The sequence below is a fragment of the Electrona antarctica genome (assembly GCF_951216825.1).
Source record: "Electrona antarctica genome assembly, chromosome: 12".
Classification (NCBI taxonomy): Eukaryota; Metazoa; Chordata; class Actinopteri; order Myctophiformes; family Myctophidae; genus Electrona; species Electrona antarctica.
The window spans coordinates 49,825,729-49,847,716 of NC_136793.1; the positions used below are offsets into that span (position 1 = coordinate 49,825,729).

The 21,988-nt window shown below is 45.6% G+C and overlaps 1 protein-coding gene across 1 annotated transcript in view; it reads right to left on the bottom strand.

Moving 5' to 3' along the window:
• niban2b (niban apoptosis regulator 2b) overlaps nucleotides 1–21,988 on the bottom strand; it is an 83,959-nt gene that overhangs the window by 25,062 nt on the left and 36,909 nt on the right. The window contains exons 6-7 of the mRNA XM_079517364.1: nucleotides 10,217–10,332; nucleotides 457–561 (exon numbers count right to left, since the gene is read on the bottom strand). Coding sequence (XP_079373490.1) covers nucleotides 457–561; nucleotides 10,217–10,332 — 221 coding nt within the window. The remainder of the gene's footprint in view (nucleotides 1–456; nucleotides 562–10,216; nucleotides 10,333–21,988) is intronic.

Consider the following 21,988-nt stretch of genomic DNA (forward strand, 5'->3'; position numbering starts at 1 on the left):
TGTTAGCCCGATACCGATACTGAATACCGATACCAGTGTTGTGATTTCATGTTGTGTTTATAGCTATCTAGCTATATATCTCATGTTGTGTTTATAGCTATCTAGCTATATATCTCGTTTTGTGTTTATAGCGGACTCCTCACTCAATTGTGCACTTGCAGTTTGGGCAACTCCAAAGCAAATTCCACATGTCCAACATTGTATTTACCTGCCATAGTGTCAACCCCTTACCCCTGTGTCGGATCGGTGGTTAGACTGGCATATTCACCGATACTGATATGACCCGATATGACAAATAAGGGCCGATCCGATACTTTTCCCGATACCGATACAGTATCGGGACATCTCTAATTGAAAACCTATATATATTTAAAATCCCCCCTGCCTATTAACGACATGGCCAAAAATAGGGGATGTTGAAAGCGGTTAAAGGGACATCATGTGTCTGAATCTCACCAGCATCCAGTTCCTTTGCCTCTCGTTCATCTTTCCTTTGAGTCGAGGTGCGATCAGATCCCTCAGCTCAGACAGCAGGTTCTCCATCACCAGGTTAGACAGAATCTACACGTCAAATGAAACACCATCAGAACACCTAGAAGTGCTTCATTTTGCTGTGCAGTTAGGAGGAGTTGGTACAAAAGCACTGCCTTTGTGACATTGGTTCAGGGACATATTAACCAAATAACACACTGATAAGAACACACACACACGCTCAGGTAACAGCCTTAAGGTCCTTTCAGACAGGTAATTAATTTTCAATGAGAGGCGTGCGTGCGTTGACTTTGGACGCGTGGAGAAGTTGCGGGGCGATTACGCAAGCGTATTTTCACGGGCGTGGCCCCCGCCCGCGTGCTCGTTTCGTGCACGACGCGGGCGACTAGTCCTGGATTGTGATGGTGAGCTTTTTTTTTTTTTAACGCTACGCGTCCCTCATGAGCAGAGCCGGTCACTGAGCCAAGGCGACGACGACGCCTGCGTCACACGCTGCTCCGCGTTCGTTCTGAAAGACCTTCAGAATGGCAGGGAACAGGAGCTCAGCTCAGAGAGGTCGTGCCTCCGAGGCTGATGAGGGGCTTGAGTTACACGTCAACTAGACCAGGGGTTCTCAACCCGTGGGTCGCGACCCCTCGGGGGGGGGGCCCAAATAAAAATAAAAATATTTTTTTTTCTCAACTGAATGGCTGGAAAACGGAAATGAAGCGTTTACATAGTACACATAGTACATGCATACACTTTCCTTGATGGTTATATCTGGTTTCAGTACTCATTTATGATATATTTTTTCTATTATTAAGGTTATTTATGCTGTCAGTTTGTATTGGCGGTGGGGAGGGGAGGTCGCGAGACATGACCAAAGCATTTCCGGGGGTCCCCGGCCAAAAAGGTTGAGAACCCCTGAACTAGACTAGAACTCACCTATGTGTATTGTATTGTATTGTATTGTATTGTATTGTATTGTATTGTATTGTATTGTATTGTATTGTATTGTATTGTATTGTATTGTATTGTATTGTATTGTATTGTATTGTATTGTATTGTATTGTATTGGTATGTTGCAGGGTGGGTCCTTGGTGTCCAAGACAAATTTCTCCTTCGGGAGACATGAGACTAATTAATTAGAGTGACAGAGAGAGAGAGAGAGAGAGAGAGAGAGAGAGAGAGAGAGAGAGAGAGAGAGAGAGAGGAGGAGTGTGTGTGTGCGTCAATGTAACAAAGGTGCAGACGATAAGAAATCAGCAGAGAGTGAGCAACGTTTGCGCAACTGTATGCCGAATTGAAGTGGACTCGGCCAAAGACTTACTTTTTTCAACAGTCAACCAATAATTATGACTAATGAATGAAAAGCATTTTTGTTCGTGGCCCATTCGTGCCGCGCTACAAACTGTTTAACCCCTTTTGGTGTTAGCATTATGTTATGCTTTAGCTATTGAAAAATAGCAGATCTACAAGCTCATAGCGCGCCACCGAGTGGCACGCTACAAGCTTGTAGGTCTGCTATTTTTGAAAAATCGAAGAACGACTAACATAGAAACATAGCTTTTTCAGAAAACTTGTCAGGATGTAGAAGACATTTTTAGAATCTGATCTCAGGTCAAAATGGGTTAACTATAAGGTTGGGTGATAATTTATTGAAATCACATCTCTTGATTTATGACAGTCCCTCCAAGACATGCTATACAGTAGTGCTGAAAGGCTGTTAACAATACCGGGCACATACTGTAATTATGCGAGTGCCAAACGGGTTGAGTTATGGGAATTCCAACGATATGCCCACAATGAACCACAGAGAGGCACACCGAGATGTGATCTCTATGACGAGGTATGAAGGTGATTTACGGAGCGACAACTATTGAGTTGTAACATTCCTGTGCAGTGCTGTAGTGCCGTTACGATATAGCAACACAATGACAGTGTCAAAGAGACATGCTGGTTTCACAGGGTGTGCAAAAGGTGGTCATTGTAGAATACCCTCTTTGTGCAATTCTCCTACATGTAGGTACATTAGCACTGTAGGCACTCACTTTTAACCCATTTTGGGCGGGAACCCCTTTTGGTGTTTTAAGCATTATGCTATGCTTTAGCTATTGAAAAATAGCAGATCTACAAGCTCATAGCGCGGCCCATTTTTGGAAAATCGTGAAAATGTGGCCCAAATGTTTGAATATGTATTCTTTCAGAGCGTTCGTTTTGAGCTCAAATCTTTGCTTCTGGGGGGTCCCTGCCAGGAACAACATATTTTCAGATGGGGTCGGCAGCCAAATACATATAATTCTAGGGGTCCTTGACATTAAATAGTTTGAGAACCACTGACATAGAAACATGGGTTTTTCAGAAAACCGTCAGGATTTAGAAGGCATTTGTAGAATCGTTCCCAGGTCAAAATGGGTTAATACTGTATGTATTCGTATACCGTGCCAGAACCTTCACGAAAACAGCCGCGACAACGCTTCCACAAGGTCCCAGACTCTTCTCCCTCCTGCCTCCAAAAACTATGGAATGAATCGCTCCCAATCTTCCGCCGTAGTCTGAAAACGCACCTCTTCAGACTCCACCTTAGCCCGCAGCACTTGCCCTAGCATCGACGACCTTGCAGGTAGTATACAAAGGCTAAATGATGTAATGTGGATTATTACATATCAAGTAGACACAGCATTCTATAGTGTACTGTGTACTTACAGTATAGTTTCATTGTACAGATATTGTACAGTCAGACGGGTTCTTAGCTTACTTATGATCCTTGATGGACTATTTCTATGTATTTGATGTATTACCATGTGTTGTTCTTGCTTACAGTAAATCGCTCTGGATTAAACCCATTTAGGCCTGACTTTTAATCGTCGAAATTTAAAAAATGTCTTTTTAAAATGGCTTTTTTTCCCTGAAAAACCTCATGTTTCTATATCAGTGGGTCTCAATATTTTATGTCAAAATTACATGTAATATGCCCCCCCCCCCATCTGAAAATATGTTGTTCCAGGGACCTCCCCAGAAGCAAAGATTTGAGTTAAAATGTTCACTCTGTAATAATAATATTATTACAGAGTGAACATTTTAACTCAAATGTTCACTCTGTAATAATAATATTATTACAGAGTGAACATTTTAACTAAAATCTTTTGAATAATCGTGAAAATGTGCCTCAAATCTTTGAAAATATATATTATATATATTCAAAGATTTGAGGCACATTTTCACGATTATTCAAAAATAGCAGCCCTACAAGCTTGTAGCGCGGTGCCGCGCTATGAGCTTGTAGATCTGAGTGCCGTGGTTTTTTTCCACCCTAAAACATGATCATCAGGTCTTATTGTTATATAAGAAGGTATAGTTTTTTCAAAAAAAAAGTGTACAGTATTTGTTAAAATTTTGTTTTTATGTGGGCACGCCCACCAGTTCATGAAGTATGCCTGGTTTGCCTGGTGGGTGGTGATGGGTGATCCACCTGAACTGAAGCCGCATCCACAGCTGTAGTTGTATGATAAAGGGGGAGGGGTTAGGGGAGGTGCTGATAGTGTGATGTCACTATATTACTGTTTATTTCATTGGTCCGTTTGACCGTCAAGGGTTCAGCCTCCAGGAAGAAACCCTAAATACAAAGTTAATACACCACTGCACATAAAAACGACTCCAGGGTGTCTAATGAAGTACTGTCACCTCATAGACACGTGAAAAACTGGAAAAATACAAAAATTGTGGCACTCCCTAACAGAACACCAGCATGCAGGTGAAGAGTGGCTACACCTTTTTTTGCCCATTTCCTGAATAAATCAACACTAAAGCAGGAAGGCAGTATGTGGGTGCAGGAATCATCGAATGCTGAGACAGGATTGGAACCCAAAGCTATCTCACACACACGCACACACACACACACGCACACGCCTCGATATTACCAGTTTCTGAAGCACAGCTTCAATAGGCAAACAGAGTAATAGCATTAGTTAAACTCATTCTATGCCTAGGGCGACCTTTTATAAAAGGCCTAGATCGCCTAGGACGTCATCGAATGACCCCTTAGTTTACAATGCATCCGGCATCGCTAGTATCAATTCCTTCCCGGCAACGGTTTGCTTCCACGTTGGTGACGCCATTGATTATTCTCCCTCCGTCCGTCCACACTATCTTTAGCAGCGTTTTATCTCGGAACTGACGCTCCGATTGAGGTGATCATACAAAACATTGATGTCTTATATGAGCTCAATAAAACCATCCCCAACGACCTCGCGGTATCAGCGCTTGTGATGAAAACGAAAGTACGTAGCAAGTGCCCCGTAAATTATTGCGCGTTACTTCCGGTTCATCAAATCAGCTGGTGGCTCTTCAAAAGAAGAGCTCGGCGGGTGAAAAGCGCGGCACGGAAGAGGCTAAACTTGACATTAAACTTGGCCCTGAATGATTAAGACGTTCTTTTTCATTCAATTGCAGGCCCTGGAACTTCACAAAGCACCAAACGGTGATGGCCATTCATCACGACATGACTCTGTGAAACCAGGACGGGACACGTTTAGCTTCTTTTTTTTTTAAATACAGTTGAAATGCTTTTCAACAGAAAAGCGCCTTGGCTTTGAGAGTCAATTCGTTTGCACGCTGACGCGCTAGGTGAGAAGACATTTTTTGGGTTGAAAGTAAAACCGGTGACTATAGGCAAATGCTGCGACATCTCAAATGTTGCATCTCTGGCTGTGACTGCTAATGTTATCTGCCCTTACTTTAAGTAAACTAGACCGGTGCCCGGCTGTAGAGCACCGAGTCAGTAACGATGGAAGTTGGAGATCCACGCCCCACCCGGCTATGCAATACCCGTTGTACCCGCGTCAGAGTACCCGTCCCACCCATCTGTCTGTGTCCCTTTTATATGGATATTTCTGTAACTGTCTCTCTGTGTCCCTCTATTCCTATATATGGAGTTCTGTGTCAGGCATGCCCAAATATGGAGTGCTGTGATGCCAGACTCAGAACAGGCCAGCTCCATATATGGACCCTGGGCAGGGGCCTCTGTCCAGAGCCCGGGCAGAGGGCCTTTTGTGGCCGTTATGGACAACCGTGTGTCCGACTGACTTGACACCGGGCACTGCACTCCCATGTGGTGGGGTGTGGAACGAATCAGACGTACAGACAGACGTACCGAGACATTTAAAGATAGATAGATAGACACCATTTGTTGGTTCTGTTCCATTCTAAAAATAAAAAAAATTAATACATCTTGGTGAAAAAAAAGAAAGACATTTCCATTGCTAGCCTAGTATCTATATGCAATCTCAATTATAGGCTCTCTCAATAAGCCGTGCCACTGAAAAAAACAATGCAATACTCACACAGCCAGTTTACATAACCAGAAGAGCAGAAAATCACTACATTAGTCACCGCTCATTAAAAGCACGGTCCAGACAATTTTACTGAGCATTATTATTAGCCAAGGGTGCTCAACAACACGGCTACTGTAGCTGTTGAGGTTTCAGTTAGTGCCAGGGAGTCTGTCTCATGGAGTCTGTCTCATGGAGTCTGTCTCATGGAGTCTGTCTCAGGGAGTCTGTCTCAGGGAGTCTGTCTCAGGGAGTCTGTCTCAGGGAGTCTGTCTCATGGAGTCTGTCTCATGGAGTCTGTCTCAGGGAGTCTGTCTCATGGAGTCTGTCTCAGGGAGTCTGTCTCAGGGAGTCTGTCTCATGGAGTCTGTCTCAGGGAGTCTGTCTCAGGGAGTCTGTCTCAGGGAGTCTGTCTCAGGGAGTCTGTCTCATGCAGTCTGTCTCAAGGAGTCTGTCCCAGGGAGTCTGTCTCATGCAGTCTGTCTCAGGGAGTCTGTCTCAGGGAGTCTGTCTGACAGGGAGTCTGTCTGACAGGGAGTCTGTCTTAGGGAGTCTGTCTCAGGGAGTCTGTCTCAGGGAGTCTGTCTGTCAGGGGGTCTGTCTCAAGGAGTCTGTCTCAGGGAGTCCGTCTCAGGGAGTCCGTCTCAGGGAGTCCGTCTCAGGGGGTCCGTCTCAGGGAGTCTGTCTCAGGGAGTCTGTCTCAGGGAGTCTGTCTGAGGGAGTCTGTCTCAGGGAGTCTGTCTCAGGGAGTCTGTCTCAGGGAGTCTGTCTCAGGGAGTCTGTCTCATGGAGTCTGTCTCGTCTGTCTCAGGGAGTCTGTCTCATTGAGTCTGTCTCAGGGAGTCTGTCTCAGGGAGTCTGTCTCAGGGAGTCTGAGTCTGTCTCAGGGAGTCTGTCTCATGGAGTCTGTCTCATGGAGTCTGTCTCAGGGAGTCTGTCTCAGGGAGTCTGTCTCATGGAGTCTGTCTCAGGGAGTCTGTCTCAGGGAGTCTGTCTCAGGGAGTCTGTCTCATGGAGTCTGTCTCAGGGAGTCTGTCTCAGGGAGTCTGTCTCAGGGAGTCTGTCTCAAGGAGTCTGTCTCAAGGAGTCTGTCTCAAGGAGTCTGTCTCAGGGAGTCTGTCTCATGGAGTCTGTCTCAGGGAGTCTGTCTCAGGGAGTCTGTCTCAGGGAGTCTGTCTCAGGGAGTCTGTCTCATGGAGTCTGTCTCATGGAGTCTGTCTCAAGGAGTCTGTCTCAGGGAGTCTGTCTCATGGAGTCTGTCTCAGGGAGTCTGTCTCAGGGAGTCTGTCTCATGGAGTCTGTCTCATGGAGTCTGTCTCAGGGAGTCTGTCTCAGGGAGTCTGTCTCAGGGAGTCTGTCTCAGGGAGTCTGTCTCAGGGAGTCTGTCTCAGGGGGTCCGTCTCAGGGGGTCCGTCTCAGGGGGTCCGTCTCAGGGGGTCCGTCTCAGGGGGTCCGTCTCAGGGAGTCCGTCTCAGGGAGTCTGTCTCAGGGAGTCTGTCTCAGGGAGTCTGTCTCAGGGAGTCTGTCTCAGGGAGTCCGTCTCAGGGAGTCCGTCTCAGGGAGTCCGTCTCAGGGAGTCCGTCTCAGGGAGTCCGTCTCAGGGAGTCCGTCTCAGGGAGTCTGTCTCAGGGAGTCTGTCTCATGGAGTCCGTCTCAGGGAGTCCGTCTCATGGAGTCTGTCTCATGGAGTCCGTCTCAGGGAGTCTGTCTCAGGGAGTCTGTCCCAGGGAGACTGTCTCAGGGAGTCTGTCTCATGGAGTCTGTCTCATGGACCTTTGACATCAAAAGCAGAGCAGGAATCAATCATGGCCGTATCCTGCTGGGATTTGTGGGTCCAGAAAAACCTGTTCTGATGGATGGGACAGGCATAGAAAGCTAGGCCAAAACCACACCTGAATATTAGAATGCATGTATTCACACCCTTTGTATACCTGCCCTCAAGGGCACACGGATTAGCAGATGAATACTTCCATCTCCGTAGCCCTGGGTTTTGACAGCTCATTATAGTACGTTACTAGTTTCACCAAGACGATCAGAGATCTCTGCCTGCTATACATCCGAATGTAGAATTCATTCGATGTAGGGGATAGAACTGAGGGGGGGGGGGGGGGGGGGGGCACAATTAGCCCTTCGCTAAACCCCACCATAAAAAGCGACACATAAAACGTGTCCAATGCCAATCCAAATAGTTTAGCGACCGTTGCTATGCAAGACAAGCTTTCGTCACCTCATAGCTGTCAGTGTTATTTTTGCATGGCTGTGTTGTTGAACACACACACACACACACACACACACACACAGCGGGAACCCCTTTTGGTGTTTTAAACATTATGTTATAATTTAGCTACTGAAAAAGAGCAGATCTACAAGCTCATAGCGCGCCAGCTTGTAGGTCTGCTATTTCTGAAAAATCGTGAAAATATTTATTTCAGAAAAATGGAGGTTTTAGAATTTAGATTATTTTTTTTGAATTTCGAGGTCAGGCCTAAATGGGAAAAGTTATGGGAAAGTTACGCGACTGACCCACCCAGGTGATGGCAACAATAACACTAATACATTTTGAACGAGGGCAGACAGCGATGTGTCTTTGGCCACTGACCGTGTTGTTTTTTCTCCGTGGGGGGAGAGAGAGAGAGAGAGAGAGAGAGAGCGAGAGAGAGAGAGAGAGAGAGAGAGAGAGAGAGAGAGAGAGTACAGGAAGAGGGATCATCACCACAGTTCTAGGAAAGCCCCGCTGTGATTGGCCAGTAGTCAAACAGGCACAGAGCATGGTTGAAAACGCAGAGGTGAAGGCAGTGGCACAGACCATAGGCGTGAACGGCACACACTCCGCATACATCCAAAGCAGGTGGTTTGACTTAAGACTGATATGAGGTTAGGGGACTTACATGGGCCGGTTAAGACTGATATGAGGTTAGGGGACTTACGTGGGCCGGTTAAGACTGATATGAGGTCAGGGGACTTACGTGGGCCGGTTAAGACTGATATGAGGTCAGGGGACTTACGTGGGCCGGTTAAGACTGATATGAGGTCAGGGGACTTACGTGGGCCGGTTAAGACTGATATGAGGTTAGGGGACTTACGTGGGCCGGTTAAGACTGATATGAGGTTAGGGGACTTACGTGGGCCGGTTAAGACTGATATGAGGTTAGGGGACTTACATGGGCCGGTTAAGACTGATATGAGGTTAGGGGACTTACATGGGCCGGTTAAGACTGATATGAGGTTAGGGGACTTACATGGGCCGGTTAAGACTGATATGAGGTTAGGGGACTTACATGGGCCGGTTAAGACTGATATGAGGTTAGGGGACTTACGTGGGCCGGTTAAGACTGATATGAGGTTAGGGGACTTACGTGGGCCGGTTAAGACTGATATGAGGTTAGGGGACTTACGTGGGCCGGTTAAGACTGATATGAGGTTAGGGGACTTACGTGGGCCGGTTAAGACTGATATGAGGTTAGGGGACTTACGTGGGCCGGTTAAGACTGATATGAGGTTAGGGGACTTACATGGGCCGGTTAAGACTGATATGAGGTTAGGGGACTTACGTGGGCCGGTTAAGACTGATATGAGGTTAGGGGACTTACGTGGGCCGGTTAAGAACGATATGAGGTTAGGGGACTTACGTGGGCCGGTTAAGACTGATATGAGGTTAGGGGACTTACATGGGCCGGTTAAGACTGATATGAGGTTAGGGGACTTACGTGGGCCGGTTAAGACTGATATGAGGTTAGGGGACTTACGTGGGCCGGTTAAGACTGATATGAGGTCAGGGGACTTACATGGGCCGGTTAAGACTGATATGAGGTTAGGGGACTTACGTGGGCCGGTTAAGACTGATATGAGGTCAGGGGACTTACATGGGCCGGTTAAGACTGATATGAGGTTAGGGGACTTACGTGGGCCGGTTAAGACTGATATGAGGTTAGGGGACTTACGTGGGCCGGTTAAGACTGATATGAGGTTAGGGGACTTACGTGGGCCGGTTAAGACTGATATGAGGTCAGGGGACTTACGTGGGCCGGTTAAGACTGATATGAGGTTAGGGGACTTACGTGGGCCGGTTAAGACCGATATGAGGTTAGGGGACTTATGATCTCAGGTCAAAATGGCCACCTGAGCCTGCGCACAGAATTGTGCACTCCATTGAGCACCACTGACATAGAAACATAGGTTTTTCAGAAAGATGTTAGGATTTAGAAGCCTTTTTTTTTAATCAAACTCAGTCCAAAATGGGTAAAAAAAAGGGCAGAAAAAACATTGTTATAATTTAGCTACTGAAAAATAGCAGATCTACAAGCTCATAGCGCGCCACCGAGTGGCGCGCTACGAGCTTGTAGGTCTGCTATTTCTGAAAAATCGTGAAAATATTTATTTCAGAAAACGGGGTGTGCAGGGAGGGGCAGGTTTACCTGCGCGGTGGTGCCACACATCATGTCCCAGGTGCCGTACATGCCCCGGGCCTGGCGATAGAGTCGCACGGCATCAGTGAAGGCTGGAGTCTGGACCTTGCTCTCCTCTGATAAACCTGAACGACGGGACACAGGAAATACAGGGCTGTATTATTGCGAACGCAGTGATTGCGAACGCAGTGAGCACTAACTAAGAGACCTAGCAGAACATGTCTGTCTGTGTGTCACGCTGTAACACCACCCGCCCACCACCAGAGGGCGCAGCTGTATCTCACACACACACACACACACACACACACACACACACACACACACACACACACACACACACACACACACACACACACACACACACACACACACACACACACACACACACACACACACACACACACACACACACACACACACACACACACAAAAGAACTTACAAAAAACTAAAAAATAATAATAAGAAGAAGAAAAGAGAACTTAAAAAAAACCTTAAAAAAAGTAATTTATTCTAATTGTTGTTATTGCAATTTACAAGCTGCGTTCGCTTCCCGCGTTCGCGCGTCTTACTTGTATATACACCGACTGTCTGGTAGACACTCTAGACACACAACCTTTTGGGGGCGATCACTTCTGCATTTTTTTCAAATGTTGAAGCTTTACCGCAGACCACAGGACCACCCGCTAGCAACCGTTAAATCGGCCGGTAGGTTGATTATCAAGACGGTCTTATTATCGACCTATACTGCATGTATACTGGGAGCTTACTGGCTGCAAATAGGAAGCACGGAAGCGAAACTGACTTACGTGGCCGGTTAAGACTGATATGAGGTTAGGGGACTTATGTGGGCCGGTTAAGACTGATATGAGGTTAGGGGACTTACGTGGGCCGGTTAAGACTGATATGAGGTTAGGGGACTTACGTGGGCCGGTTAAGACTGATATGAGGTTAGGGGACTTACGTGGGCCGGTTAAGACCGATATGAGGTTAGGGGACTTACGTGGGTCGGTTAAGACTGATATGAGGTTAGGGGACTTACGTGGGCCGGTTAAGACTGATATGAGGTTAGGGGACTTACGTGGGCCGGTTAAGACCGATATGAGGTTAGGGGACTTACGTGGGCCGGTTAAGACCGATATGAGGTTAGGGGACTTATGTGGCCGGTTAATACCGATATGAGGTTAGGGGACTTATGTGGGCCGGTTAAGACTGATATGAGGTTAGGGGACTTACGTGGCCGGTTAAGACTGATATGAGGTTAGGGGACTTACGTGGGCCGGTTAAGACTGATATGAGGTTAGGGGACTTACGTGGGTCGGTTAAGACTGATATGAGGTTAGGGGACTTACGTGGGCCGGTTAAGACTGATATGAGGTTAGGGGACTTACGTGGGCCAGTTAAGACTGATATGAGGTTAGGGAACTTACGTGGGCCGGTTAAAAATGACGTTAGGGTTAGATTTAGATTTAGTCGGACAACATGACACTGTTACTGGTGATTTCCAGTCGAATCCCCCAACATGACTAAGTATGGCCCAGTCTTTGGGTAACTTCTCAGATCATGGCTTGGTGTCATGGCTGTTAAATATGGTGTTCCGGTTGTCATGGCAACGGTGGAGGAAACCAACATAGCAATATTTTTAAGGAAGTGACCCTTCTTCTTCTTCCCTAAAACCTTCACGTAAATTCCCGATATATTCAAGAGTGCAATGCGTTCATCATGTATAAATAGCGTAACACGAGCGTGCTGCTGATATAGCATGAGTGACAGCTAACAAACATTTTGTTTGTTCGTGGGAAAGAGCAGCACTCCGAGACATATACAGTATTCTGTCCAAAGATCATCGGTTCATGCATTCCTCAAGTTGCGTTTGTCAATCAGAGATAATCAAAGCTGCATACTGGGCAATAAAATGATGGGGGGGATTCAGAAAAGGCCATTATGCCTTATCAGACTATGTGCACATTTCTCTCCAGTGTGTGTGTGTGTGTGTGTGTGTGTGTGTGTGTGTACACGTCCGCGTGCCCGCACTCATGTGAGTGAACTCCCAACAAAGCCAGGAAGTGTGTGGGGTCGTGTGAGTGAATGTGCATGTGTGTCTGGTAGGGGGAGGGGGGCTGGGAGAGGGGGGGGGGGGGCATCGAGAACCCACGTTCTTAACTGAAACATGGGCAGGAAGTCGTCCCCCCTCCCTCCCTCCCTCCCTCCCTCCCCAGCCCCTCTCAAAGCTGTATGTGAACAGCATGTGTGTGTGTGTGTGTGTGTGTGTGTGTGTGTGTGTGTGTGTGTGTGTGTGTGTGTGTGTGTGTGTGTGTGTGTGTGTGTGTGTGTGTGTGTGTGTGTGTGTGTGTGTGTGTGTGTGGCGCGGTGCGGAACCATTTATTTTGGCTCAACCGTTGTTGGAATGAAAGGGGATTTCTGTGAGGCCAAAAAGACAAAGTACTCTTAAAGCGGTGATTCTCAACCGTTTTAACTTCACGGACCCCCCCCCCCCCCCATTTTAATATATTCATTAATCCGTGCAAGGACCCCCGTTTGATGAGATCCTGGGCTCTACACACCCTCCGCCAACCTATATGTATATATATATGGGGGACATGGGGAGAGCAACGGACTTGAACTCATGCTTCCTTCATGCCTGAGTGTCCAAGTTGCTCCTTTGCACCTGACAGGGGGGAAGTTTCCCTGGTTGGACGTCACGTAGCGCGTGGAAGGAACAAGTTATTCCAACCAGTTCCTTTCCCCGGGGGAGGTAGTTTAGAGACCAGGATTACTGCATGTTTTTTGTGAGGGTACCTACCCTAGGGGACACGGGGAGAACATGCAAACTCCACACAGAAAGGCTCTTTCGCCAACCCCGCCTTGGGTATGGGCACTGATGACGCGGAGGAGGAAACACGCCGCCAGCACCCACAGCGTCCCGAGCGGGAATCGAACCCAGGACCTTCTAGCTGTGAGGCGACAGCACTACCAACTGTGCCACCGTGCCCCGCTGCATTATTCTCAGTGTTCATTTGACTCAGAGACTGTACAATCACTGAGTTCCGAGGCAGGCCCCAAAAAGGGTACATTTGGTTCCTTCCTAACTATTGATAATTTATAGCTGGGGACACCCGTGGAAGTGGAACCCCCTCAAGGACCGCTGGAGGTCCCCCGGACCCCCAATTAGATTACCAGAGCTCTATATAAAAGTACCATCGAGTTAATTAATTTGGGACGGGAACCCCTTTTGGTGTTTTAAGCATTATTTTATGCTTTAGCTATTGAAAAATAGCAGACCTACAAGCTCGTAGCGCGGCACTCGGTGCCGCGCTACGAGCTTGTAGGTCTGCTATTTTTTGAAAAATCGTGAAATGTGGCACAAATCTTTGAATATATATTTCAGAGACAAAGTTTTTAACTCAAATCTTTGAGTTCCCTGGGGAAGGTCCCTGGAACAACATATTTTCAGATGGGGGTCGGCGGCCAATTACATATAATCTTGGGGGTCCTTGACATGAAAATGTTTGAGAACCACTGACATAGAAACATAGAGTTTTTCGGAAAAGTGTCAGGATTTAGAAGATATTTGTAGAATCGTCCTCAGGTCTAAATGGGTTAAAATTACTCTAGTAATAATACAGACTTACGAGATCACTCACATTACATTGTAGACTCTTATTCAAAGTTACAAACTCACACAATGATAGATTTTAGTTTTCTGAAAAAGCTATGTGTCTATGTCAGTCGTTCTTCGATTTTTCAAAAATAGCAGACCTACAAGCTCGTAGCGTGCCACTCGGTGGCGCGCTATGAGCTTGTAGATCTGCTATTTTTCAATAGCTAAAGCATAACATAATGCTAACACCAAAAGGGGTTCCCGCCCCCAAAATGGGTTAAGTAATGGGGGGTCTCCTTCTACTCGTTCTCTCTTCAGGGCTGTGGTAAACTGGAAAAATGGATTTTCAGGTCGGGATACCACTTTCATCCAATCAGGAGGGAGAACTCGTACGGCAACAAGTGAAAGTGAAAGTGATGACACAAAGACAGAAGCACAAAGACCAAAGTGGAACTGGTCTGGAAACCCTCTCTCTGAAAATGGCAACCTCCTGGAAATGTATTTTCTGCTCATGAGCCGGAGAGAGACGAGCAAAACACTGCAATGATTATTATCAGAATACCAGTGGTGTAAAATAACCAAGGACATTTACACAACTACTGTCATTTTGAGGTATTGTTTTGTACTTCACTTGAGCATTTCCAATTTCCAATACTTTTACTTCTACTCCACTACATCTCAGATCCAAGTATTGTATTTTTTTACTCCACTATACATTTATTTTAAAACCTTAGTTTTAAAATAAAAAAGTTTTAAAAACTAGTAACCTTAGTTACTAGTTACTTTGTGGAGATTTTGAGCATTACAACAAGACATACATTAAGTAAAAACTCCAGACCGGGAAGTATACACTATACTTATGTTAGGGACCGTGACCATGTTTTTCCTAGCCCTGGTCGGTGAACGGGGAGTAATGATCCATCATGGAGGGCATCACAGCGTCGGCTCCGGGCCGTGGAATAAAGCTTGTTTTGACCAAAAATGCCATCTGGGACCATAGCGTATATAAAAGGATAGAGACTGAACTGGCGTGAAGCTCCGCCCCCCCAGCTATTCATGTCAGTGGAAGTTGCTCATTGGCGTTTTGAAGCACCCGGAAGACTGCCGGAAGTACCGACTCAGAACGTCTACTTCCGCATTTGACCACCAAATTTTGGTGGTCAAATGCGGAAGTGCAACCGAGCGCTCAATGTTAAAGCCCAGCTGCACGGGGTTTCCCGGTCATGAATCCACGGGTCCGCCTGTAGTCCCTCCTCCTACCACTAGGGAGGAGAGCTTCAACGTTGAATAGCCTCACTGGCCCCTTGTCTGGGACGAGGAATAGGAGATACAGGCGAGGGAAAGAAACAGACAGAATGCGTGTTTATGGGCACGGCGATCAAGATGACGCGATCCAGTGTTATTGACAACAGCAGCTCCTGTAGCAACCAGATGCTAACGTGAGTAGCATTATGACTTGTTCAATCAAAATCACTATAAAAGAGCAATTGCCGTAGATCAACGGCATTGGCGTTAAGCGTTAATCTATGGCAATGACGCGATAACTGTTAATGGGCCCTTTACTTATTGCAAATGCAAGGTCAAAATCTATGACTTCGACGCTAGTTAACTACTGTAGTCTCGTGTAGCCAGACAGCTATTCCACAATCTCCGAATGCTATATGGAGTCTGGAACTATACACCTCCCGAAACCCGAGTAACGGCCAAGCTACACCAGGCTTTTCTCGCGCGTTTACCCTAAACGCGCGGCCCACGCGTGCGTTTTTTAAAATAGGACTGGACCTAAATGAAACGCACGCGCGGGGGTAAACGCGCGCGTTTTGTGCGCGAAAAGCCTGGTGTAGCGTGGCCGTAAGGAAGCTGCCATTTTCCGTTCACGAAAATATATTGTAAAATATCTTTAGAGCTTTTTTTTTTTTTCTTCTGCTAAGCAACAAGCTATATATGCTTAGATGATTTTTTTTTAAAATTTATATTAGGATAAATGTGCGCGACTGTAAAGACGAAACGGAAGTGGCGAGGAGGCGGCTCCACTTCCGCTTCATATAGTTTACTCATGACAGCTCTTCCGTTGCTCCAGACTGCGTGATGAAAGCATTTTGGATACTGCGAGAGGCAACTCGTCTGGTAACGCGAGACTAAACCAGTCAGCCTACAGGACAGGACTCCTTAACAAACCACTATAGCCCCGCCCTCACACCGCCATATATACTGAATGGACTGTGAGGACACAACAACATGCTAATTAACCCATTTTGACCTGAGATCAGATTCTAAAAATGTCTTCTACATCCTGACAGTTTTCTGAAAAAGCTATGTTTCTATGTCAGTGGTTCTTCGATTTTTCAAAAAATAGCAGACCTACAAGCTCGTAGCGCGCCACTCGGTGGCGCGCTATGAGCTTGTAGATCTGCTATTTTTCAATAGCTAAAGCATAACATAATGCTAACACCAAAAGGGGTTCCCGCCCCAAAATGGGTTAATGACTTGTTGACTGGGTATTAGTCGAGGGACACCTCGTTTTTAAAGAGAGCCGTTTTAAAAGGACACGCGTTAAGGCAACACGCGGAGGTGTTCGCCCACTCACATGTCATACAGCGGGCCTGTGTCACAGCTGCAGGCATGCTAGCCATTAGGGCCATTTCCTCTCCCATTAAAAGGTTCCTCCCAGGCAGCCCCGCCTACCTAACATTCACCACTCGTGTACAGGTTTACAATCAACAGACTTTACATTGTTACAAGCGGTTCATTAAATATGTACACACTGTGCCAAAAATTTTGATTTGCGGTTGTGGCAAGTTTTGCGTAGAGGTGCCCTCCGATCGATCGGCCACCATTTAGGCCCGACGTCTTCTATTCTAAATTCTGAAATACCCATGTTTCTATGTCAGTTGTTTCAAAAAATATGCACTATGAGCTTGTAGATCTGCTATTTTTCAACAGCTAAAGCATAACATAATTAAAACACCAAAATGGGGTTCCCGCCCCAAAATGGGTTAAACCATGTTGAACCCCATTATGGTTGAGCGGAAAGCTTTGACTGAAAATAGCTGCTGGACAAGCTCGCCTGTGAGCTTGAATATTGGCATTCTAAATCCTAAGTTTCTATGTCAGCGGTGCTCAACCTTTCTCGTGGCAAGGACCCCCAGAATTATCTGTATTTGGCCGCGGACTCCCATCTGAAAATATGCTGTTCCAGGGACCCCTCCAGAAGCAAATATTTGAGTTAAAAAGGTTTGGTGTGGGCCTGGGCCGTGGCTCAGCGGTCCAGGCACCTTGGCTGGTAATCCAGTCTGGCAGTGTGCCGCGGGTTCGACTCCCGATCCCGACGGCCTTTACTGCATGTATCCCCATTTCCTGTCAGCCTACTGTCTGTCCCTCCATAAAAATTTTAAAATAAAGGCGAAAGCCACAAAAAAAAAAAATTCAAAAGAAAAATCAAAAAAAAAAAAAAGAAATGCAGATCTACAAGCTCGTAGATGAGCTTGTAGTTCTGCTATTTTTCAATAGCTACAGTATAACATAATGCTTAAAAGGGGTTCCCGTACTGAATGGGTTAAGACGTGGTGAATTGTTTCTGAAGGTTTACTAACAGAAAGCATTCATTTTGTCATGTTGTAGCACCTTAAAATAAAGAAATTATAAAGACTTTGGCATTTAATGTGTAGTAAACAAGTGGACAACACTTGCAGAACACATCGTTTCGCATTTCTACAGAACACCCTTATTTAGCCAAGTTAGTGAGAGCAACAACAACAACAGAAAAGCTTTCTTCAAAAGGCAAGATAAGCTAATGTGGTTTCACAGGTACTTGTGGGTACTTGCTATTAAAGAGACACATATGTTGAACTTGGCACAAGACCAAGTCCCAGACAGAGACAGAGAGAGAGAGATACAGACTTACAGAGCATGAGAAATGGTCCTGGATATCAAGGGAGAGGCAAAGAGTGTGTGAGAGAGAGCAAAGAGTCTAAAGAAATGAATCACCATTACATACCAGACATTATTGAGGCTCCAGTCTAAACATGGCGTCACTGTAGTATACTGTTCAAGTTCAAATGCATAATGTTCCAAGTTCAAATCCTCTCATTAGAGCTAACCATATAACTTATTGTAAAACACCAGGGGCAGTATTATGCGTGTCTTAAGTACCAGGTCTTATTACTTAACTTAACACATTGAGAGCCCACGCAAAACTGCCCAAAATCACTTTCACCTAGAAAATCCATTCACATTTTGTATAATTCAGCTGACTGTGGAGACACATGCTGGAACTTTTTACTTTGAAATGTTTTATAGTTTCTGAGTTATTTAATTTAAACGCCAAATGCATCCTCAATGGCGAAAACACAAACTTTGGCACCACGTGTTAAAAAAAAGGAAAAAAAAAGTGTCCACAGACGTCCACAGACGTCTTGGGCTATGCACGTGCGGTAATACCCAAGACGTCCACAGACGTTTTGGGCACAAAATGTGTTAAGACCTGGAGGCGTGGTCAATGCTGTTTGGCTATTCTGAGTGGCCAAACAGCATTGACCACGCCTCCAGGTCTTAAGTTAAGTAATAAGACCTGGTACTTAAGACAGCATAATACTGCCCCAGGTGTTCAAAAAAACGACACCAGGTACTTAGTAACCAGTATTACAAATGTATCCTTTGGATATTCAACAATAGCCAATTTACAAGTTGAGAGCTTGTGGATTAATTATCATCATTACTAAATGGGCCGATCGCTGTCTGTCTGTCCACTTCCGGGTCACCAGTGAAATGCATGAAGGGACGGACACAGATTAATACTGGGACACACTTTTCCGCGTAACAGACCCACGGGGGGGCGCACACACACACACACACACACACACACACACACACACACACACACACACACACACACACACACACACACACACACACACACACACACACACACACACACACACACACACACACACACACACACACACACACACACACACACACACACACACACACACATTCAGAACGGGTAAGGACTAGTTATTTTAATAAACCTTGAACAATTATGGCTACCCAAGTGATGATGTATGCTCTGCAACTCTGAGAGTGTACAAATGGAACCAAACGGACCGTCATTTGGTTCCGTTTGTACACTCTTGAGTTACGGGGGGGGGGGGGGGGGGGCACTCCTTACTCCTACTTGAAATTAAAACGTTTGAGAACCACTGCTCAACCAAGTATTCAAGGAATGCCTTCTGCACCAAAAGCCTCCTGTTCCAGGACTCTTATTGAGTTAAGTCATTCATTACATTGGGTTTCTTGTCCAAGCGACACGCAGCCACGCCCACGCCTCGGGGCACTTGTGCCTGAAACCAGACCAGAGGGCATGTGGCCAGCTCGTGCTTCCCAGTTAACCCATTTAGGCCCGACGTCGACATTTAAAATGTATTTTTTTTAAATGTATTTTGTTCTGAAAAACCTCATGTTTCTCAATATTTCCCGTCAAGGACCCCCAAAAATTATATGTAATTGGCCACCGACCCCCCCCCCCATCTGAAAATATGTTGTTCCAGGGACCCCTCAGAAGCAAAGATTTTTTAGTTAAAAAAAACATTAGCTCTGAAAGAATATATATTCAAAGATGTGCGCCACATTTTCACGACTTTTCAAAAATAGCAGATCTACAAGCTCGTAGCGCGCCACGAGCTTGTAGATCTGCTATTTTTCAATAGCTAAGTAAAGTATTAAGTATAACATAATGCTTAGTTAAAACACCAAAAAGGGGTTCCCAGCCCAAAATGGGTTAAGGTCTAAATTCTCGGCAAACGCTTTCTTGTTACAGTATTTCACACAACAAACCGCCATCACAGATGCCAGGACCAATTGGCAACACGGCGTACAACTAAATGTGTAACTGTAATACGATTGTACGTCATCTATTACACACAGAATGCAAGGTGTAGATGACCCGGAGGAGACACCAGAGGAGAGAGCCAGAACAAGGCCCACTCGGGATCTGATATGGCGCTAGTCATGAACTAATGGTTACTACAACTATAGGCTTGCAAGCTTTTTCGCTGCTGTAACCATCTAAGTTCTTCTTACGTAGATTTAGATTTTAGATTTCTTACGTACGTTTAGACCCGAGGACGATTCTATACGAATGTCTTCTAAATCCTGACAGTTTCATTGGAAAAACCCCATTTTTCCTGTCAGTGGTGCTCAAACATTTTCATGTCAAGGACCCCCACAATTATCTGTACTTGGCCGCCCTCCCCCATCTGAAAATATGTAGTTCCAGGGGACCCCCCCAGGGGACCCCCCCCCCCCCCCGAAGCAAAGATTTTAGTTACAAAAACAGCAAACAAAAACAGCAGACCTACAAGCTCGTAAGCGCGCCACTTACGAGCTTGCCACTTGCCCTTTTTCATCAGCTAAAGCACAACATAAATGCTTAAAACACCAAAAGGGTGTTCCCGTCCAGAATGGGTGAACTATGAACCCGTGTGTCTGTGACAACATAAGTACAGGCCTGAGAATGAAATATACTCCAGGTCGGACACCTGTGGAACTTAATGAGAAAACCTCTACCGACGTAACCAGCACTGATAGACGGGCAAAATACAGACTATTCCAAGTAGCATCTTCTTCATCTTGCATACTATTTACAAGTAAGACGCGCGAACGCGGGAAACGAACGCAGCTCGTATATTGCAATAACAACAATTAGAATAAATTACGTACTTTAAGGTTTTTTTTTTGGTTTTTTTAAGATTTTTTTTTTAAGTAATTTTTTTTTAAAGTTTTTTCTTTTTAAGGTTTTTTTTTAAAGTTAAGTTTTTTTGTAAGTTTTTTCTTTTTAAGATTTTTTTTAAGTTACGTTTTTTTTTAAGTTACCTTTTTTTGTAAGTTTTTTCTTTTTAAGATTTTCTTTTAAGATTTTTTTTAAGATTTTTTTTTAAGTTACGTTTTTTTAAGTTTTTTCTTTAAGTTTTTTTTAATTAAGTTGTTTGTGTGTGTGTGTGTGTGTGTGTGTGTGTGTGTGTGTGTGTGTGCGCGCGTGCGTGCATGTGTTTTTGTGTGTGATACAGCTGCGCCCTCTGGTGGTGGGCGGGTGGTGTTACAGCGTGACACACACACAACAGACACACAGACAGACAGACATGATCTGCTGGGTCTCATAGTAAATGCTCACTGCGTTCGCAATCAGAGCCGTTGCCATAACAACCAGGTAAACACATCATGACGTGATGCCTTTTTCCCCGAGTCCACATTCCAGTCTCGTCACACACTCGCGTGTCACTCTCGCTCGAGTAAACTCAATAACACTTTTTCGATATCGTGCCACAACAACAAGACTGACATTGTGTGGGACATTGTGTGACCAGTGGGTTCCCAAACTCTTTCATGTCAAGGACCCCCAAAATGATACTCATTAGCCCGAGGACCCCCCCCCAATTTGAAAATATATGCCAAGGGACCCCCACAAGAGAAGATTTCTACGGCTCTAGCAGTGATTTTCAACCATTTTAATTTCAAGGCCCCCCAGTTTGACATGAATTAGGCTACGGCCCCCTATGTAATGGCATTTATATCTCTGGGGCCCCGATGTATATAGTAAAATCAAAGTTAATTTAACTCTGAAAGTGTACAAATGGAACCAAATGGACCCTGACGGGTCCATTTGGTTCCATTTGTACACTCTCTGAGTTACGGACCCATAAGGGTCCATTTGGTTCCTAATTTGGTTCCTAACTATCATTTAGCTGGGGGACCCCCTGGAACTCCCTCAAGGACCCGTAGGGGTCCCCCGACCCCACTTTGGGAACCACAGGTGTAGACATTGTGTGTATGCACAATTTCAGAACGGGTGCACAGCTGTAGTTCACGCGGGCCAGGCTCATGCACAGTATAGGACACTTAGATATGGCACACATCAAATCTTGAAGAATGTAACTTCATTGAGATGTAAAGGCTTTTTGAAGTGCCAATACAATTTAGCTAAGACGGAGCCTGAAGGGCTGGGGTTTTCAGACTACGGCGGGGGATTGGGAGTGAGTCTGCAGTTCTGACTGCAACGGGAACCCATCGTTTTGGAGCCAGAAGGCCCTTTGCCCTTATCCAAACTTATCCCCCCCAACGTGCACTATTGGAGCTGCTCAGTGGCCGACAGACAGTAGAACAGCAGTAAGCAATTAGCCATGAT